Consider the following 22,899-nt stretch of genomic DNA (forward strand, 5'->3'; position numbering starts at 1 on the left):
ACCAGTAAAGTTCAGACAATAGCCATGGAATTCCTATGGCAATGAAGATATGTGGTTCCAAGGAAGCTCCACACATTACACATTTTCTCCTGTAAAAGCAGAGAAAATAGGGTTTAGAAGAGCATTTATTAGGAGGTAATCAATAGCCATTTGTTCCTGTTCTGAAGTTAATTTAAGAGTTGACCAAATCTTCCCTCCACAGATAACCCCTGAAGATACTACTTTTAAGTAAAAATCTGTAGACAGAACCAATATCTTATTTTACTAGGACTATCGCACTCATGATATATTAGCAGCAGAGAGGAGAGGATGAAATAGAGGACACAGAAGTCGTCTTAATCAACATACTATTCAGAAACTCTGCAATAGTATTAAGCCTAACACTGCAGGAGATAATTATTTTTCTTGAAAGTTCCACAGAAGATGCATGCTATTTATAATGGACAAAACCTCCACATTTATATGTAGAACTACCAGGAGCACAATGTGCAGTAGGTATCACAAACTCTGAACAATTTTTCTTAACTGTAGATGGATGTTGCACTTACTTACTTACAACTGCTCATTAAGATCACGTTCATCCACACTGCTCCTGAAGAAGCGTCTCCATTATTTTAATACCCTGGAAAAAAAGCACACATAAATGCCAGTTTTAGACACAACTTAAGTATTTCATACATTAAAATGGCACCCAAAAACATCCCAACGAAGCTTTAAAAAAAAACAAAAACACACACACACCTGCATTTTATGGTCCCGCACTAACTCAGTGCGGTTCTCCCCACTGCCTAGGAGGCACAAGGAGCTCTACGGCACAGCCTGCTCAGGGGAAACCGCGAGGGGACAAAGGACCCTGAACAGCTTCCAGGCTCTTCTGAGTCAAGGCTACACGAAGCCAGGGCACTTGATCGGGTCACACATTTTATTCCAGTTCTGCCTGGCTTTGCTTGGACCAAGCCGCTTCTCATCCCTGCACCTTGGTATATCCCTCTTTAAAAAGGAAATCCCACCACTTGTGTTCTTTGCAAGCAGTTGGGTGCGTGAGGATGCAAGCTCCCCAGAAAGCCAGTACGTTTACTTCTATAATGAAGGAAAGAAATACTGAAATCAAGTAAAAAATACCATCAGTGGATCATTAAAGTGAGTATTTCTTCTCCAGGACTGATCTGTGAAGGAAGGAGGAAGTACCAAGCAATGAACTGTTACTAAAGCGAAGCGCAGGCTGACCCCAGGGGGTCTGTTCGCTCGGGGGTGCGCTGCAGACCGGCCCTAGGCGCTCCCCGTCCAACGGCTGCGCGGGTGCAGAGCACGGAACGGCTTCCAGCAGGGCAGTCACCTGAGAAACAGGGAAAGCTTTCGACCCGGCACCCTTCCCACGTCAGGGCTACAGGCTGCCTCACAGCCAGATGCTTCTCTACTTCGAAAAGTTCAAGTTCAAGGTTCAGTACAACGTGAGAGAGAAGCAGCTTCACATTTAGTGAAAAGCAAAAAACACTCACTTTAGGTAAGAAAATCCACAACATTCCTCTCCCTCACACTTTCTGGCTCTGTCTGTGTACTAAAATTGTAGTTAATTTGCCAACCCTACCTCTAATGTTTGGTCAGAGCTTGTGGACTGAGGCAAGCTTGGAGCTTAGCTATAACCTGTGTGGTGCTAAGGCTTACCCTAGCACGCTCTGTTTGTCAAGATAAAAGAAAAAGGATTTCTCAGTTTGAGCCACGGCCGGGAAGACAATTAACTTTAACAAATGGGTCAAGAGAATTTCTTTTCACATCTCTCAAAAAAATTGGACAAGATATTTTATATCTCTGAAAAACAGTTCATTTTCCATGCCTATTCTTTGTGGAAGGCAGTAAGCTGACTACCTTAGTCTATCAGTCTAAATTGGACATGCCACTGTTTACAGAATGAAGCACTAATTGACATAAGTGAAGGCTCAGAGGTTTTCCTAGGGAATTTAAAAATGTTACTTACTGAATCAATTATGTTCACAGCGTTACAACTGCTTTTTCTTTTATTTCTCCTCATAGCACTGCAGACTTTTAGGCAAAATGGTGTTGAGGAAGAAAAGGGGAATGAGAGGGGACTCCATTAAATGAATAAAATATGAAAGGGCAGGTACAAGTCATTACCCACTATCTTTTCAGCAAGGAACAACTAAATCAAAGCTTAATCAATATATTCCTTTCAACTAAAGTTCAAATACTTAAATCTCAGCCCCAGGAGATCAGGCTTACAGGAGCTAAATTTACAGTGCTTAGAGTGCAATGATGCACTTGAAATGCAGAACAAACACTGCCTACCCATTAAACTTCGCACCTCTACAGCTGCAGCTTAAAAGCTCCTCTGACGGACAAGCCATGGAATAGTTTTATTTTTCAAAGATGGAGGTACTCTGCTACTGTGAGAAGCTATCCTGCCGTAAGCGGCTACATACTCCTCCCCACACCGGTGCAACGCCCCAAAGCACTCAAAGGGACGGGGCCCAGCAGGTTCCAGTTCAGGAACAGCTACGGGTGACTCCTCCGGCGAGTGCCGCTGCCAGCACAGCCCGCACCCCGAGACCAGAGAAGGCACGCCGACCCAGCAGCGTAAGGAGGGTTAGAAGGGTAAGGGTAAGGAGGGGAACGCCAAATGGCAGCCTGAGGAGTTCCCAGCACCACAGACGTGTTGGGCAGCCTACGCTTGCGTCTGCATATCCGCCAGAAGCCAGACCAGACTCCCAGCTGACAGGGACAGAGAGAATGTATCACGTCTGTAACGTCCTCCACATCGTTTCCGAACACTCCAAGTTTTAAATAAGAGGTTAGGTGGTGTACAGGAAAAGTACAAATGGCCCGTTCGAATGCGACGAAGGCAATGCATGTTGCCGTACATACTTCATTTCCATTGCCAGTACAAAAGCAGGGCAGCATTTCAACAGACTAGCAGAAAATTTTATGCTGCCTCTGAAAAGAGCACCTAATACCTTTCATTCTTTTTCTAACCATGACAAAACGTTTTTCAGTTAAATATTTGTTATTTGAGCTCAGCTCCATCATTTAACAAACAACATCACGGCCTTTAATTTCCGTCTCCTTATATATTCAAGTCAAGCAAAGGAATCTAAAAAAGAAACCAAGTGAAATGTTGCAACATTTAAGAGGCAACGGATAAAACGCCAACCAGCATAACAAAAGTCAAATGATCCTTTATTGTGTGGCCTTAAAATTGCTCATAACTTTGTCGTCTGCACTGCTTCACACTGTACAAATTAATTAGGCCTTTTTTTAAACAAATTTTAAAAACTCACACACACAAAGGCTGACTTTAGGGGCCACCACTACAGCTCCTGGGCTGGAAACTTTTCTCCCAGACTTCGCTCGCAGACTACAGAGCATACTTTCTCCTCTCCAAAGGAAGCCAGGCTCTCGCCAAGAGACCCAGAACGGGCCGTGCTGCTAGCTGGGATTTACTGGCATATCTGCTCAGACTTTTGAATTATTTGGGAGGAAAGTTTTATTGGCAATAATGTGGGTGCGTATCATTCATTAATACCTTTTCTGAACAGGTAAGGAAAAAAAAAAATCATAAATGCTGTAATTTCCACCAAATGCTCTATGACTTCTACAAACAAAAGCAGGGCAGGAGAACTTTATCTCCTACATTTTTTATCAGAGTTGCAATAAAATGAGAGAAATGTGACAAATATGAGGAGCCATAAAATGTCACTGTCGCTCTGTTAGGCATTTAAAAAAAACCCTACCCACAGAATAGGCTCATATCTCAGTTACAAAAATAATGATTAAAAAGATCATTGCCCATGGTGTCCATCAAGAGTTTCATGAATAGTAACTTTTCCCTCTCTTTCTATAAAAGACATTTAATATTGACTGTGTGAATACATGAGCTTTATTGTAGTCATTCACAAAATTTAATATTTCTACAGTATTTTCTCCTGCTCATCGTGTAGCTCATCCCCTACTGCGCTTCCTCCGCCACTCACATGCTGCCTCACACTGCTTCCTTACTCCCTTATCTCATCTGAGCCTCTCCAAACAGATGGATAGAGAAGTGCATTGCTGTCAGGACCAAGAAGATAAGGCAGGAATCACGGTTTGGCTTTGAAAGCAACATCCTTACATATTCCGACCAGTGACACCAGGTGCAAGAAAAGCAATGCCTTTTTGGTCAGGCCATTGGGAAGGATGCAGATCAGGTATTGGAAGGTAAGAAGTAAATGGAAGCCCACAGAACATTTATCAAGCATTGTAATTTGTGCAACATGTATTTTAAAAGTTTAAATATCATCTTTGTATTGCCATTTATTACATTGGGGTAAAGTGTACCTCAAAACTACTCTATGACCAAGCCACAAAAGGAATCCTATCTAACAGCTCAGAAGAAATGAAATGCATAGATTCAGCTGCTGCCCTAGGGAGAGGGATGTTGTGGAGGTGGGGGAAAAGCCCGGCGAGACTGTACGTTTATACCAGATCTGGTGAGCTTGTATTTTTCTTTTTCACAGATCTGCAGACATAGCCAAAATTGCTAAAGGATTTCTAATGCAGCATTGTAGAGATATTGTGAGCTAGTTTGTTTTATCCACCCGCTCTGCGCTGTCGTAAGGTGGCAAGATGTGTTTCATTGCTCACAGTCATCGCTTACACTAGCATAGCTGTCTACTTCTGTCTTTTTTTTTCTTTTGAAGCCACAACAGAAAGATCTTATAGTTATTAAAAGTAAGCAAATGAATACATAGTCGTGCTGTTTGAAATACATCTCCATCTACAGCTCTTGGGGCACAGATTCCAAAATCAGCTTTGGCAGCACAAACAAAAGGTTGGGGCTGTTGGCCCCTGCACCGCCGCAGAGGAGAGTGTCCAAAGGGACTGCGAGTGCTGCACAGGCTCCATGCTCCAACACTCACTGACTTCAGTGGGAGAAAGACAGGACACTGCTAAGGCCACTTAAAAACAAAAACAAAACCCCAAACAAAGCAAAACTTCCATAGTATTAACCAACCGGTCCCCATGAATAATTAAAGAATGACATAAGGCATGATCAGGCGGACCTCTAAGTTCATCTGAAAAACAAATTTCTCCATTAGATAACTAAAAAATGATAAATAGTAGTAAATATATGTTCATTAGAGTCTTGCAGCACATAGGATTCATGAGCCCAGCCATGAAAATGCCATGAAGCTTTCATTTATCTGAAATAAGATACAAACTGGAGGGGGGGTGGGGAGGGGAAGAAGGAATTAAAAAAAAGGGGGGAGGGGGCAAAAAAACCCTCTTACTTTCTCATTAAAAAGGTTTAATTAAATATTCCTTCCAGAGCTCTTGCTCCTTTTTCAGCACGTGTAAATCTCTTCAAGGCACAAACTTCCAGAGAACAAGACTTTCATGAAACTTCATTTCCCAATGAACGCTTCAGGAGACGTTGCTGTTAAACCTAGTTTATCAATGTGACATGACTCCCAGAAACAAAAGGCCTTTGAACACTAACTCCCTTGGGATGCTCTGCTGGAGGATAGCTGGATAGCTTTTATCCTCTTTCATAATTCTTACTGAAAGACAGAACTATTGAAGTATACAGAACCGCTACAGGGAGATTGACTGTGGCTATCGTAAATACATCAAGCTGCCAAAAAAAAAAAGTAAATCTATTGTTACTGGAGAAAAATTTATACCATGTCACACATGTTGACTCCTTTTGACTACTTCAGTGTAAAGGTGCTATAGAATTGCAAATTATTATTACAGTATTAGCTGACACAATGAGACATTAGGAAGAAGAACTGTTTCAATGCCTGGGGGAAATCAGGAATGAGTTACGGAAACTGATATAGTCATACATGCCGTGTTTTAAAATGTATTTGAAATAAAACTATTACCATAATAAAACTAAATCCATTTTTGTTCTGCTTATTCTCTGTAGACAAAAGAAAAGGTCAAATATTTTTTCAACAATTAAAAGACGTAAAGAATTCAGACTTAAAATACTGTTTTAGTTTTGAGTCCAAAAGATCTGGCAATTTGAAAAATTTTAGAATATAATTCTAGGAAGAAATTCAAGCAATAAATAAACTTACCTTCTTCACACCTTGTTTTAAAAACGATTGAGCAAAAGCTTCCAAGACACAGTTGAGCAAACCTGCCCCCGTAACCGATATTCTGCCTTTTTGTGTGAAGTCTGTCCTAAGAAACAGGAACACAACACCCTTTTGTCTATTTAGTAAACATTAAATGTAAACTCTACGTTACAAAGTTCGTATTTGATACCCGAGTAAGGAATTCATCAGTTACATTCACATATTTTGTATGGCAATCTCAAAGGCTGGCAAACGTAACGAGATGCAGGAACATCAGCGTAACAAGAGGTTTGTAATGACCACCTCCTGCAGCCAGCACTGCTGAAGGTGCCGCTGGACTCTGCTGGACATGCACTTACTGGAGAAGCCCGAAGAGCAGCAACACAAAGAGAGGTCTGGAGAGGACACAACAGCCATCTCCAGACTCGTGAAAGCCAACTGCAGAAACAGTGAAATACCCTTGTGCGAGTTTATAGAGTCCTCAGGACACCATCCCACCCAGGCCAGACAGAGGCAGTGGTAACAGTGCAGAGAGGACTCCCCACGCCAATCCCCGCAGCATGCGGCCGTACCCGGCACTACCAATGCCCTCAGTGGGCCACGGCCATTTATTATTTCTGTCAATGCAATTTGGTACGGTGACGAACATGTGGAGTTCAAGTGAAGGAGCTGGAGAACATGAGAAGTTCCCCCCAACCACAGGATGGACATCAGCAGTAAAAATCCACCATTGAACTCAGCTGCTCTGGTTGGGTTTTATTTATTCATTTTGCAATTTCATCATTGTAGGGAACAAAAAAAAAGGGAGGCTCGAGGAAAATATTGATCGTTGATTGATTTCTGTAGCACACAGTTGGCAATGCCACATCATTACAACACAGTCACAGGGAGAAGTCCATTAATGAGATCCAACTACTAAATTATTGACTAGTTAAGTACGGCAAATTTGGTCTAATTGTTTTCATGATGGGAGTCCAATTAAAGTGTCTTTAGTATAAAAAGTCTAGCAATATTCTTGTTCAGATAGCATCAGGGAGAGCTTCCAAAGCCTGCATGGCTTTCAAAACTAAATTAAAAGTTACACCCAGTGCAAGGCTCTTCAAAAGAGCGAGCTTTTGTGCAGGAGATCTTTTTCATTCCCATCTCCAGCTGGTGAGCACTGCTCATGCATCACATGTATCTTCATCTCTCCACATCAGGGAGACATCTTCTCACCCTGTGCCCACCACGCTGCGAGAGACTTCAGCTCCCTCAGGCTGTGCGAAATGAGGGAAGGTCCTGGGTAATAAAGGGAATCTGATGGCAATTGCGGGATACAAAATGGAACAGCAAAGAAATGCTCCTGTTTGGGCTGGGGAAAGCAGTCAAACCAAAACACACAGGGGTGGCAAATAACACCGGAGACAAAATTCAAGCTACACAGGGATTCTCCACTGCAGAAAGACAGGTATAACCTGCCCAGACACATGGAAATTTGCCAGTACACAGCTTGCACACAAATCCAAGCAGTTACAGGGGAGTTTGGCCACATACTTTCCCCTTCGGTTTGGCACTGCACACAGACAACTCTTCCCAAAGGCCTCCCCATCAACACGAATGCTGCCCAGCTCAGCTGGGTGGAAAGCAAGCTCATACCTAACGTACAAAATGCACGATTTTAGGATAAGCGCAAGCAAATCCCTCCAGAAATTGTCACTAACCCAAGCACGTACACATGCAAGTGGAGGAGCAGCTGACAAGATTCACACTGGTTTGATATACAAGCAGTGAAAGCCACGAGCCCCAGAGTCCTCCAAAGCTGCATCCTGCAGGCAGTGTCGGCAAGCACCGGGGCAGCGCTGGTGAGCCGCCCCAGACCCTCTGCAGGCAAACACCACTCGGGTCTGGACCCACCCAGCCTGTGGCTCTGCCTGCGGCCAGGACTTGCCCACGGGGTCTAACTGGCATTTTTGGATTTTAGACATCAAGATGAGATGCTGGTCTATAACAGCAATTAAATCATGGAAACCAAGTAAAAAGTGTCATGAAGGAGTTCAGCCAAGAGGATAACACAGGTGCTTTCTGGCCTCTGAATATACAGATATGCTTCACCATGCCTTTTTCAATGGTTTATGATTTATTTATGGAAATGTTTGTTTGCAGCTAGATCTTTTCAGACATTTATATGCACTGCTTGGAAGCACACACAATAATTTACTTTGCAAGAATATGCAGCAGTTGGCATCACTGGGTTCACATTTATTTACGACTAAATAACCACCTGACATTAAGAGGAAGGACTACGCTGTGGTTAAATTGACTGGTTGGGACTAAGCAAGCATCATTTTAATTGCCCCAGGTCCATTAGTGACATCAGGTAGGTCACAGTCTCCCTGCCCTGACTGGCGGTTCTTTAGCTGAAAATTATTAAATAAAGGATGCAACTGCCAACCTCAAACTGGGTAAACTAATCCACACCCTATGGATGAGGTTCTGCTAAATGTCTAAATGTCTAAGCCACAGGTCCCTGCAGGGACTGGATTTGTGGTTTGGTTTTCTATAGCATATTGGTCTACAAAGTAGCTGGGCTGAAGTCAGCATAGGCAGTTGTAACTTCATCTGACGGGGGTAGAAATATTCCGGACTCTCACCAGCACCACCCCACCACTCGTGCCTGGGACCAGGCTGCAGCTCTCCGCAGCAGCAGGCCTGTCACTAACCCCACCAGCAGGATCTCTCCTTGCAGAGGCACAGAGCAGTGCTGCGGGTGCTGAAAAGCACCCCAGGGAATACCTGCAGGGCAGCCTGCAGCCACCATCCCAACACCTCCCAAGCCACCAGCTCCCCGCTGGGTTGGAAGCAGGCAGTGCCCCAACATGGAGCCCACCACAACACTGGGAGGTTGCGGGAGAGGCAAAGGCACTCGACCTGCTCTGCGGCTGATCGAGGTGCAAGCCAGCAAAGCGGCACTCTGCTTTCGCTTATCAGCATCCTTAACAATGCCATGTTAAAGCTGATTAAACAAACAGCCTGCTACAATGTACTCACAGTGCCTAACTGAGGTGCAGAATTTTCTCATTCTCTTCACACTTTTAGTGCCCTGAAAAGTTTCAGGAGGTTGCTATTGATATCTGCTCAGCAGCACCTAGTAGGGGAGAAAGACAAGTTTCCACCTGCACTCAGGTTACCATCGCTTTCATAATGTTGTTCTCTCTTTAGGGGCATAATGTACAATTTTCTCACTAATCAGGATCACTTGAGTCTCCTCATAGTGTGTGTTCTTATTTCTCTCCAGTGCAATAGTGTGCTGCTAATGTTATTCCCTTTGCATAATTCCTTCATCTATTCAAATGTAAATGTCACTGTACCTAGGTTACATGCAGCTGAAATTTCACGCCTGTTTTGCAGCCAGCATTTGTTAAATCTGATTACCTCCATGAGATTCCTAAAGAGGTGACAGCAGTGTGCACAGGCACACTGAGGTACCCCTGAGCCTACCTGGCCAGGGCAGCATGGCTGAGGTCCACAGGATCCTGCTGCTACATACTGCAGCTGCCAACCTGCGTCAGCGCCCACGGTACCTCCAGAGGCACCGTCGCCCCGGCAGGCATTGAGAGCCTCTGTAAGCGAACCTGCTGAGGCTGCCACCACGCTCTGGCAGCCCAGCTACACCTCCGATTTCAGCTCTGCTTCTCTGCCTTCCCAATTGCCACAGTATGCTTTAAGGTACGAGTGGGTGGTGGTGACACCGAGCTCGGACAACTCCCCTGCACAAGCCTGCAGGAGCAGAAGCGGCATGCTGAGGACAGCGTTCTTCCTAAACTGCAACTGAAAAGCCTCGAAAGCAGGGTGTAAGTGACCAGCTGCACTAGTTTCTGTACCAACAGGACCAACATCTGGAGTCGCAATGCAACTCTGATGCAGAGGAAGCCTCAGTAAGGACAGAGGGTTCCAGCAAACTTTCAGGGCAAAAAAAAAAACCAGCCAAACCTCCCACAGTTTAAAAAGCCAGAGGAATGTGCCCTCAAACAGCAACATCCCAGCATGGGGCTTTCAAAAATGCCTAAGCTACAAGGGATTTAATTTCATCTGAAGTTGGTGGGTTTTTTCTTAAACATCCTTAGAGCTTTCCAAAGTCACATGGACCTTACTGGGCAACTCTGCCACGCTTCCCAGGGAACATCACGCAGCAACAGTAACTACTAATTACAAGAGACACCATAACAAAATAAGAACTAATGGGGCTGACATCAGCTAGAAATAAATCTTTTTTTAAAGACAGTCACATGTATCACATACTTGCTCATTTCAATGCTATGGGAATTAGAAATTCCACTCTGATCCTGCCATAAACGTGCATAAAGACATTTCTATGCTCCACTCTGCACAAACACAAGTCTGTGTTCTCCCAGGCAAAGTCCCACGGCAGCTTACATCTCTTACAGTGGGCCAAACACCGGAGAAAGAAAATTGTTGGGGAGCAAGTATGTTCCATGCAAATGGCTGGCAAGCAGGAGAGAGCTGATAATTTTTAAACTGCTGTCCAAGCACCTGTTGGTAGACATGAGAGCAAAACGAACACTGGCTACGCCCGCTGTGCAGGAACAGCGGGACAGCCTTCTATGACTGCAAAGCAGCACACAAAATTAATCTCCAGCAATTATCTGTGCTCTGGCCAGAGAGCCTAACCTCGCATCTGAACAAGCCAGAGGAAAGCTACAGGACACGTACAGCTGCTGCTTCAAATGCATTCAAGACATACCAAAGAAACTATTATTCAGACCCCTCTCATTCAAAGCATTCAAAAGGCAACAGAAAACCCATTTTCAGGGCTATGGGCCTGCAGTAGCAGCCCTGAGCCAGCACAGGGGCACTGCTACACCCAGAGGCCAGCACTCACCAGTCTGGATTCTCCAAGCTCTCTCTGAAGACAGACTCCTCGTTCAGAGATGCGTACTGCGTCCACGTAAGACAATGAGTTTTCATAGCCATATTTCTTTTCTGCATATTAAGCCAAGATTCCTCTTCCAAGTAGATGTCAGGCACTTTTAAGACACTGACCTGGGAAACAGAAGAATTATAGCTTTTTTAAAAAACAAAGCAAGGGTAGAATCACTTCTTGGTATTTTGAAATTACTCCCCTCAGAGAATAAGATTAAGGATTCAGGAGGAGGTCACAGCAGCTGTGGTTAGCCCAAATGAGAACACTTAACTTCCTCAGCAGCTACTAAAGGCCGTGCAAACGCTCCAAGATTTAGGGAGGTTGCTCAGTCCCCAGCTGGACTTCCAAGACCAGGCCAACTTACCTGCATCACTTCATGCTTCCTGTCTTGCTGCTGATGGCTAATTTATGACAACGAAGGTTAAAAGAAGCCACTTCCAAACAGTTACATGCAAGGCAGCCAAACCCACCAGCTAAACCACAAGGGCAGGAGAAAGGCTTGCACCTCTGCAGGCTCCCGCTGCCAGGCGCAGCGGCTGGTGCCCTTCTCCAGCCACCCTCTCCCAGGAGGCCTCCTCCTCCAAGAGCACACTTGTCAACCTGAGTGACCTTGATCTAGCAAGCATGGGCCAAAGAAGGGATGAAAATCTCACCGTCTGTTTATTTATATTCTGCCTGTATAGGGCAATGATACGTTCTGCTTGGCAGGTGAGGCTTGGAAGAGACAAGCACACGTTTAGAGGCAAAAACACACAGTCATCAGCACCCACAAAAGAGTACATGCATACTTTTAAGCATGCAGGCTGTGAAATAGTACAGTTATTTAATCATGCATGAATGCAAATGTACTTTTCTGTATACGGACTATCTGCTGCAAGATACTCTGCAAAAAAACAAATCATAAATTAAGGCTAATTCTCCTCCCATAACAAACTGTGAAGAAAGAACTGTCACTAAAAGAGACACAGGAGAGAGACACTAAGGGTTTGCACAACCCAGGTCCTTATGTTTTGTACAGTCTCGTCTTATCTTCTTTATAGGGACTCTACAATGCTGTATTTAACTTACAACATGCTACAGGCACATTAAGTATTATTTTAATTCCCTCTGAATTCACTTACAGAATGGTTTTGTGAGAGATTACAACCCAATGTGTTCAGGAGCCATGGATCCGACATCCAAAATACCTGAGGCCAGCTTAGAAAAAATTACCCAGTGTTTATTACTAGCTGCCACCTTGCTGAGGTCCACAAGACTGGGCTTTTATAAAAAAAAACATCTACCACACAAAAATTGTGAGCATGGACAGCAATAAGATTATTACATTGGGCTGGGGAGAATGGCTGTACTTCCACTCCGTGGCCCAAGTAACATACTTTAAAATATGTACTTTTTCCATGTACAAAAGTTAAAAGCTCAACACTGTGTGTAAAACAACCACAACTACCAGTTACATCTTAGTGCACTCAAGGCTACAATTTGGTCCCTTCAAGTTAAATATAAAAATAAGTTCCTAGAGATTTATTTTTTTCTCTTAACTTCTCTTTAAAAGTAACTTTTCTAATTTTAAAAAATGCACTAGGAAATGTGATCCTTTTAAACAAGATAAACCACAGTGAAGCATTAAGGTTTTACAACTTGACTAAATTTCTCTAAGCAGTTACCTTTCTTAAAATTTCAGGAATTACATTCTGGCACGTTGCAATTCTCCTCCGGTAAATAACTCCCGTAGACAAATCTGATGATAAAAGAAAATCAGAAGCGAAGATTTACAGCAGCAAATAATACCATTTTTTTAATAAAAACAAAGTAGTTGGAAGACTTCACAGCACAGCAAATGTGCAACCAGAAATACTGGCAAATTAACAGAGCATTGAAGGGGGTGGTTTTTGGGTTGTTTTTGGGGGGGTTGGGTGTTGTTTTTTTAACATATAACCCAGTACTTCTGCTGCTTCGCCAGACACAGGGCTATAAATAAGACTGCTACGGGCATTTTGTGCTCTGCCTCAGGAGGAGGGCATCTGCATCCATCACTGCAATCCAGACCCCCCTTATCCAGCACATGGTACATTTTACTGGCGTTTACACTGGTGCTCCTGGGCAGCACAGCACTGCAGGCAGTGCCAGTGCCAAGCTGCGTGGGAGCACGCCGGACGCCCTCCCACAGCCCGGGAGGGTCTGGCAGGACCCACGGGAGAACCCTGCTCCCAGTGGCACTGGGTGGATGATAACTGGGGCAAGAGAAAAGCTCAGGCAACTGAGCTACCAGACCAACATACAGACTTGAGCTTTAGTTTATTTCTATCCCCACCCCAGTTTATATTCTCAGGCTCATTCTCTGGGCAAACTCACTGTGTACGACATTTACAGAACAGTCTTGTCTCATCACATGTTTATTTTTGTATTGAGGACTCAGTGACAAGGACAAAACTATCTATTAGGAAACAAATTACAGTTATTTAGTATCTCCAAAAAATGGAGATAGCTTTTAGAATCACTTTGTCTTTTAATATTTAATGACCCAGATCAAGAACAGAACGCTACCGAATGAGAAGCCAACTGGCAGGCAGCCCAGGTTAAAGACTTTTCCAGGATAAAAAGAGTACCTTCTCGAACAGTTGCATTTGGTGGGATCTGTGAAATGAAAACTTCACGGAGTGTGGTTTTCAGAACTCCAACAAACACATCACATTAATAATATGAATCATCTCCATGCAACACAGAGCAGAAAAGCATTCTCCGGAAAGAGTGGTTTACTGCATTTGAAGAAAGTGGCAACGGCAGCACTAACTTGAATCTCAGGGCAACCTCACTAACAACTTGCTTAGAAAGACAGCATAAGCCAGGAATTAAGAGCCACCATTAAACCTGAGCTGCAAGACACAAGACATCTCTAAATGTATGATTAAGAACTTAGGGACTAAAACTTTAGGGATTGAAGAGTTTGGACTAAAAATTTAGTCTGTAAGTTCTTATTTTATCCCAAATGAGTATTTGATCACAGTTCCCATATTACGAAGAGAGGTGGTTATTTCCATGCGAAGTCCTATGGTACTTGTTTGCCATGTGGTGGCATAACTGTTAATACAGCCTCTGCACTGGCATGTTACTTTAAGTGCCTAATTAGCACTCTGCGCTAATAGCAGAGCTGATCTGACAACTGCACTCTGAATCAAGCAGATTTATTTTCCTGTCAATATGACTGGGAAATGGTAACATCTGATTTTCAGTATTTCAGGAATTCTGACTGGTAAAGCAGGAGACTGAGGATCTTTGATGACCTTCTGCCTGTCAGCATCCTACAAGGCCACCGCGCAAGTCTCTGATTCCTGGAACTACCTCCTCATCTGGGAAGTGAAAAAGCAAGTGATCCCTCTGAAGGCAGGGATCACTAAAGCCAGGTAGTGTGATGCCTGTAGAGCGCCCAAGGCTCAATCCGCACAGCTCACTGTGCCTCCTTCCAGGGGCCTTACATCTGATCTGTAGAGCATTGCAGATGGAAACCATCACAGAAACACCAAGGAACCATACAACAAAAGAACATGCTACAGAGAAACCAGGAGCAGCATGTCTAGTGGCCTCACTGAATATGCTGAAAATTCAAATACTTAATGTAGTTAAAACACACACTTTTGGTGGGGCAAGTAATATCTTCTTGGTCTTGCTTACACAATGTCCAGCATGCAGGAATCCCAGGCATGTCTGCAGTGCCCAGCTCCTACTGAAATAAAACTATTACATAATTTTAAAGGTTATGAAAAATTTTAATTAGCTCTGTAAGAAAAGTCAGGGAGCTTACCTGTTCTCTCTTCCACTGTTTCTACAGCTGTGACATGTTTCTCCATGGGACTGGGATACTGGGGGAAAAATGCACAGAGTAAAGATTACCACTTCTCACCTGGGTAAAAGAAAATTGCTAGCTGTCACCTGTCAAGTCAGAAGCAGTTTCACAGCTTCTCTCAACAGGTACGAGCTGCCTGATATTAACAATCTGCAGTCTCCATTCAAGTTAGTGGAAAGGAAGAATTTAGTAAGAATAGTTTAGTAAGTAAGATTAGAAAACAAACAGAAAACCCACAATACTGCTACGAGAAAAACTGCCTGAGGGGAGATGCTAGCTCTTGCTGCAGCATACAGACATCTTCCACATACCCTCCACACCACAGAAATGAAGACGCAAGCCCTTGACCTGTATGACATTTTTCAAACGAGGGCTAAGCAGAGCTTTCAGCAACACAGCAGCTCCATGGGCCACAGCCCCCCGCGCTGCCCTCCGCAGAGAACAGGAGCGTCCCGAGTTTCTGCAGCAAGCTTGCTCCTTACCACTGCTGCTAAGCACGTTCAGCCACACAACCCACTTCCTCAAGCAAAAAGTTGGAAAGGTACACTGCAGCATCACCTGAATGCAGACTCTGGTACGTAACATTTCACTGTCCTGCAAAAGCTGCTAGAAGAGCCTGACAGCAGGACGTCACTTTGGACTGCAGTGCAGGTCCGCCCTGGCAAGAGGGCACGCTCTTCCGCTCAGGGGCTGGCCTGCAGCAAGGGTAAGGGATTGCTGCTGCCTCTTCCTGCTCAGGGTAACCTCACTTTCCTTAGGCTGTACAGATGAGTCATTACAAGGCTGGAAGAAAGAGATTCTTGCTCCAAGACCCACATTGAAAAGGAATTATGCCAAAATAGTATAGGTTGCCTGTAGGGCAACATCCTCTTTAAGAAATGTATGCACAAGAACAGGACTTCTAAGGATGAATAGTCTATTTTGGAACTTACACAACTCCTCTGGCTAGAAACAAGACACAGAAGGCTATGAGGACCTTACTCTCCATTGCAAAAAAGCGATCAACATTCACCTGAATAATGAACTGTAAAGCGCAAGATAATTTATTGAACTCAAATAACACTCAAAAGTTACTGTAACCTCTATGCTAATGCAAATGCCAGACTGAAGAAACACTGACCACCAGACTGACATTAAACAAAACACAAAACTTTAGGAAAGGTGGGGAAATTGCATTTTAAGGCTAACTCAGTTTAGGTAATGCAATTATGATGTGCGTTAACAGGTGTTCCACAATTCTGATATAAAAGAAATCTTGGGTCCTAAGCTAAACTTCAGAACAGACTGTTCTATAATCCAGCTCTGCTGGTTTTTTCTTACTGCAGAATGAAAGTTGATTTTAAAAGTAGAAGGTTTTCAAGTCTTCCGCACAGAAATTGGAGGCTTCTCCACAACATGCTGCTTTGAAATGGCAGTAGTGGCATAATTACATTATCGATGTAATTTACACTCTGTAAGGCCCAATCGTGTGAAACAAAGAGCCATTTACATAAATCTTTCACTAAATAACAGGCCCTATTACCCCAGTATTTAAACAGAAATAGACTCAATTTCCTACACAGCACAGTCAAAGAAATAACATTACAAGTCTACAAGCAGATGTAATGGCTAGGAGAGTCTAACAGCCACAAAAATAGCATTTCCAGCCAGCCACAGCCTCCCTGCAAGGTTTCCATTCCCTGGGGATGCCAAAGCTAACAGCAGCAGAGAACAAAGAGATCTCAGCCTGGCTGTTATTGCAGCCCTGCAGTAACCCAACCCCTGAGCCTTCCTCCCCGGCATCGAGGCACAGGAGTCCCATCCCTGTCGGAAGGGCTCCCATTAGCCTCAGGGCTTCAGCCCTGCCCTGCGGTCTCCTGCCCTGCTCCTGCTCAGCAAGGGCACGGGGCAGGCTGCCATGCCTGCCAGCAGTCACACATGACGCTGACTCCAGCATCCTCACCCCGACTCCTCGTGTCGGGCTGCAGGACTGAGCAAGGACTTCCAAAATTTGGAATTGCCTGAAGAGAGGCGGCTGCTGCTGTGCTGCTAACCCGCGGTCATGCCCAAGCGTCACAGTCCCCACCGCACATGGGTCACTGAGAACACAACTGCTGGCCACGCAGCAAAGGGCACCCCTGCGCCGGCAGAGAGGACTCGGGGTGCTGAGAGGGGTGGGCTGCCGACCCGCTCCCGAGACACGGTCCCGGGAGCTCGCAAGGCGCAGCTACCGTCCCCCCAGCCTGCGCCTACAAACCAGCGCCCGAGAGGGTGCGGGGCTGGCGGGGGAACTCGGCCGCAGGCTGAGCGATGGGCAGCGACCGCTGAGCAGAATCTGGCTGGGACGTCGAGGGGCAGCGTCCCCGCGTGCAGGTGGGGCAGCAGGACAGGCAGGCCAAGAGCCCGAAGCTCAGAGCTGCCGGGGCTGGAGCGACGTCCCCCGAGCACCCGAGGCCGCTCCACCGCCGCGGCACCCGGCGAGGAGGGAATGCCATCTTGTGGCCCCGCCTGCAAACGCGCAGCTCCGGCCCTGCTGGCAGCGGGACGGGCAGCGGGGCAGGGCAGCCGGGCGCTCTGCCTGTCCGCCGGCTGAGGCAGAGCGGAGCACGGGTAGCACCGGACCCCCAGCCCCGGCTCCTCAGCCCCGGCCTGTGCCAAGCTGCCAAAGGGTCCCACCAGGAGGGTACCAACACGACCCCCTCCTTATTCGGGGAGCGCACGAGCAGAGGAGACCCCCGAGGCCCGTCCACTTACGTGGCACAGGAGCAAGTCTCGCCCCGCTCCCTCCTGGGGACAGCCCGCAGGCCCTGCCATCCTCAGGCGCTCCGGGGCGCCGCCGACACCCTTCCTACGCCTCAGACTGCACTGGGCGCAGCACAGCTCCCAACGCCGCACTCGGAACGCTGCCTGGTACGAAAAAGAAACAGTTCTCCAGATGAAGCGTGCATACTTCTCTTAAACTCAATAGTCCCAACGAGTTCCTGTAGCAAACTTCTTTCCAGATTGATTCGCTTATTTTAAAGACATTTCTCCTCCATCACACTGAGAGGGCTCCAAACAAATCGGCGACAGCGGAAGCCACAAAGCTGACTCTGCCTTTAAGCTATTCATAGCTTTGAAATTACTTTTTTCTACCCTGGCTGCTGGTCGTGAGCGTTTCGTGAAGACGTCAGAGCCCCTTATACAGGTGCGGAGCTGCAAGCACGGTACCAGTAAAGAGCAGTTTGGAAGCACTGAGAACTCCGTACCCAGAAACGGGTGTACCTGAGCGGTTACGGGGTTACCCCTCATTTCTCCCCCTCCTACCGGAATTGAAGCCCTCCCTTCTCCACTTGCAAAAACCCAACAATTAAAATTAGATAAAGAATTCCTGTGCTCTCATTCGGTCTTCCTGCAAATGTATTGATTGTTTTCTACAAATAACAACAAGCAGAACTGATTGCATTAGCTATTGTTCTGAATCCAGGGAATTAAGACTCCCACATGCCTTTCGCAACTGGAATATGTACAACCATTTATCAAAAGCAGCCGTTCCTAACCACAGACGTGTTTCTCAGAAGTTATTCGAGGGAAATAGCAGGCCTCTAAGAGCAGCACTGTGTTTAGCAGCAGAGAGAAAATCACTGCAGGTTACACATAATGATTTGTATAAAAATGAAATATTTCAAAGCAATGAAGGGCTGGTTTTACACGCAAGATCAAATGGAGCCCACATAAATCAAAATGACAGCTTCAAAGACTTGCAAAAAAATAATAATATTTAAATTCATAAATATTCTGATTCTTTCTTTTTCAATCGTAAGGAAATGAAGCAGTGACACTGCAAAATCAGCTAAACCTTTCCGGATTCCTCCACTTCGTTATTGCTTTGGAAGTGTGATGGTTGTGAGTAAAGGTAAATTAAAAAAAAAGAAAAAAGTCTAGCAAACCCATTGCACAGATTACTTGCTGTGATAAAGATCGATAAATACAAAAGCCTTTCACATACAGATACATTTATTTCAAATACAAATCAATTTGTCATACTTTAACTGTTTGATTTACAGTTCAGAGGCTCACTTTAAAATGACACCTGCACTGACCTCAAGGCCAGCCCAGCAGAAACTGCTGTTGGTTCTAGCAGGCTCAGGCTCCTGGGCAGAGGGCAAGACTCCCCCCGGCTCCGCACCCCACAAAGCCTGGCTTTCCTACGGGCTCCAACGCAGTGGCTCCAAGAGCCCTGCAGCGCTTCTCGCCTGTGATCCAGCTCCAGGATTTGGACCACGTTTCTCCAGAAACACTTGGCGAAGGCAGCATATTTTCTAGCATATATCTGAACCAACATACAAGAATATAATCCCCAGTATCTGATGTAGCGGGCTGTCCATCTGATTACCACCTATTTCTTACTGATTCTATGTAATGAAAGTGGATGACTTTCAACCCACACTGACACCTTCCACAGTCCAACTGACTCCTGTGCTCCATCCTCAGAGACTATAAGCTGCAGCCAATACACAAAACGCCCCAGTAAAGGCAAGACATGGGATTTTTGTGAGCCAGAAGATGTGTTAGCACAAACATGCCCTTGAAGAACCCCGACTTTGGCTTCGGTCTCCCTTGAGAGCACGTCTGGTTGCACCTTCCCAACCTATTTTGCCACATAGCAACATTCAAAGGTTCAACTTGCAGAGTCACAACAGAAAGAACAAGAGCAGGAGCTTTTAAACTTTAGTTTAAAGTAAAGTCAACTTTAACTATGGCATTTATGAGTAACTACGGCAATTATTTTTTCCATCATATCAAATTCCTGGTTAAAAGCACGGGATGCACTTTGCTGCCACATACAAATGAGGATTATTTTAACCTTTCTGCCCTGCGCTTCTGGCTGTCATAATTAGCCTCACTATTCACCTCCAACTGCCCTTCTCAAGTCATATGGCAGTATACTGGAGAATACAATTGCCATTTGAACTCTGGTTCAAATCTTTCACAATGAAAAGCACTAACTCTGCTTCTCCTCTCACCTCTAATTGCCAAACACTCAAGCATATCAGCAAAATGTGGCCCTGCCTTCTCTTTTCCAAGTTTGTTCAATGTTTTAAAACAAGTATTTCAGAGCACATCCATTAGTTAGCCATAGTGTGGCAGTCTAAACTACATGGTTAGCAAATTTGACTGCCCAAGCTTGCCAAAAATATAGCTCAGGATTTCTGCAGCAGGGCATAAGAAAAAAAGAGTCTGCTTTTTTGCCTTTTTTTTTCTTTTTTTAAGAAAACCTTAAATGCATCTTTGCACAATCCTATTCTAGGGCAAAAAAAGGACAACTGTAGACGGTTAACAGAACCAGAAGAGAAATGATGACTCCAGACTAAGCATCTTTGCCTCTATTTCAAAGTTCTGGTGCTTCGGCTTGTGAGGAAATTTTGGGGTTTTCCTTTGTAAAAGAATTTCACATACATGACAGTTTGGTTTTCAGTACAGGGAATGACACCACTGCAGGGATCCAATTCCATTTTGTACGGAGTCATCGAACACCAAGGGAAAAAAAAAGGGCAGTCAATTAAAACAAAAACACGCCACCATGTCTTTTAGAGATTCATGTACCTCATCAGTCATTTCCTCATAAGATGGACACTGAAGATGAGAGGCTGACCCCACCGAGATCATGTGCCCAACGTCATCTTTACAGGCTTTCAGCAAACAGGAAAAACTTGCTATTTCTCCATAGAAATACAACATACCATCTTCCACTCCTACCCTAACCCATAAAACCAACGCAGTTTTTAAGGATCTGACAATTTTTAATAAAAGGTTACTTAGCAAACGGCATTCTCTGCCTCCCAGCATCCGGGATGGCAGCAGAAGGAGCAAGGCTGCACACCGCAGGTCCTCATGCTGCCGCTGATGAATCAGAGGCGTTGGGACTGCCTCAGCTGCAAGCAAGCGCGCAGGACTCTGCTCCACCACCATGCCGGCCAGGGCTGCCCTGGGCATCTGCACCACAGCAGAACACCGGGCAGGTTCAGCCACAGGACACAGCCCTGCGTTCAGCCCACCTCTGCTGCGCATCAGGTGCGCCGCCGCCCGGGTGCCAGAGCCGGCTGCATGTCTTGCAAGCAGGGACACTCCGAGTCCCTCTGGGCACCGCCTTTGTCAAAGCTGGACCTCTGCTAACAGGAGATGGAGAACTGGCAGCTGGCGGAGACAAAAAGAATCCTTCCTTGTGTTTTAAGTTGGTTGCATCAAGGATGAATTTAGCCCAAAGTCAACATTTGTTTAAACATCTTGTCCTGCTGAGAACATTCACAAACCCATGGGGTTCTGTGCCCTGTGCTACACAGTTGCTCACTTCTATCATTAACATTTAAACACACATGGCCAAAACAAACATAATGGAGCCTGCTCTATTCTTCACCTTGGTGTTCACAAAACCCAGTCACAGCTAGAGGGCAAAAGCCTGGCATCAGCTTCTAGCAAAGATTAGAATTCATCCCTATTTCTGTACTACTGTTCAAATGAAAACGACAACAAAAAGTACAGTTTTAATGCATAGCTTGGAGCTTGGGTCTGAGAGACAACAGTGCTCAGAAGGAAAATTTAGCAGGATGCTGTTTTGCTAGGAGCAGACGCAACACAGAAACGCTACTTACCTGTCATTAACACAGCCTTCCACTACTGCAAAACATTTTAATTTTAAAGCCTATTTAAAAGTCTAATGATTGTTGCACTGCTAGGCGAAAAGCCATACTGCACAGAGCAGCGATGCTGGGGTTAGCTTCTGTAAGGACAGAAAATCAGAATTCATTCCTACTGATCCGATCTTTCTTTCAAGCAGATCCCAAACACCATGCAGAGTCCCTGGAAGTCCCAAGGGCTGCCATCCTGGCTGCGCACATCCCTCGCGCCACAGGGCAGCTGTGCTGTGCGAGTCCCCCACAGCTCGGTGCAGACAGGCACACACCACCTGTGGAGCAGAGCCTGTGGCAGCAGGCAGGATCGGGTGGCTTTATCAAAGTCCCTCTCACACGTTCTGACCACACCACACTCTGCAAGATGCACTTAGATTGTTTCTGGCCAAGAAGAATGGCCACCCGCTTTCCCCATGGCCACGGCACTGCGCACCCTGTCTCCGCAGCAGGCCCAGCACCGTCCCAGCTGGAAGTCACCATGGGCCAGCGCGAGGGAGACGCATACATGACCTACATGCAACCAGCACCTGGGGCACAGAAACGCACGTTTTCATCTAAGCATAAAAAAAGCTCAGATAAAGAGGAAAACCAAGCTTCCAGCTGCAAGAAGGGCCCGCCCGCTCACTAGGCCCCAGAGCGGGACCTGCGCAGCAGCGGCACGGCGAGCCCTGCTCCGCTGCTGCCGCTGCCTGTGCCGGGCCGCCACCGCGGCGCTGGGACGAAGGCAGCAAGGCGGGTTTCTGCTCCCCGGCCCCGCTCTGGCGCGTTACCCACGCCGACTTCCCCTCCCACAGACAATATTTACGGTTTTACACACAGGCGCCACGCAAGTGGGGCCGGAGGAAGGCCGCTGAAGATCCAACGGGGGCACAGCCAGCACTGAACGCAGGACCGAGAGTTAAACAGGACGGCTCCGGAGCGAGCGCAGCCCGCGGCCGGGCCTCGCGGCCGCCGTGAGGCGCTGCTGCCCCGGCCGGCAGAGCGCTGGCAGGGCGAGGAGGCTGACCGGCCCGGTTACCTTGCGGAGGTAGCTGGCCACCACCTGCTCGAAAGGGTACCGGTACACGCGGTGCACCTCCACCGTCACCCCCATGGCGAGCTCCGGCCCGGGGCCCGGCCCGGCCCCGCTTCCTGCCCGGCCCGCCCCGCCCCGCCCCGCGGGCCCGCCGCGGGCCCGCCCCGCCACGCCACGCCACCATCTTGTGTGCGGCCGGCGGCCCGGGCTACCCTGCTGGAGGGGCCGCCTGGCTGCGGGGCGTTCCGCAGGCCCGCAGCAGCCGCTGGGCCGGGCCCCTGCACGGGGCTGCGGGGCACAGGCCGCAGCCGGGCCCCGGGACCGTTGGGCTCGCGGGGGCGTCCCGCTGCGCAGCACCAGCACGGGCGCGAAGGAAGGGCGCGCTTCGGCTCCGC

General features: G+C 46.5%; 1 protein-coding gene across 1 annotated transcript; it reads right to left on the reverse strand.

The window, feature by feature from the left end:
- Window positions 1-577: 577 nt before the first annotated feature.
- Window positions 578-22,663, reverse strand: PRELID2 (PRELI domain containing 2; the record flags this gene model as incomplete). Its single annotated transcript, XM_082005974.1, has 6 exons — window positions 22,508-22,663; window positions 14,798-14,855; window positions 12,663-12,736; window positions 10,957-11,117; window positions 6,078-6,183; window positions 578-622 (listed from the first exon to the last, which is right to left on the reverse strand). Exons 1-6 carry the CDS (start codon window positions 22,580-22,582, stop codon window positions 578-580), a joined length of 519 nt encoding a protein of 172 aa, XP_081862100.1. The 5' UTR covers window positions 22,583-22,663.
- Between the last annotated feature and the right edge of the window lie 236 nt (window positions 22,664-22,899).

The sequence above is a fragment of the Phaethon aethereus genome (assembly GCF_964289735.1).
Source record: "Phaethon aethereus genome assembly, chromosome: 14".
Classification (NCBI taxonomy): Eukaryota; Metazoa; Chordata; class Aves; order Phaethontiformes; family Phaethontidae; genus Phaethon; species Phaethon aethereus.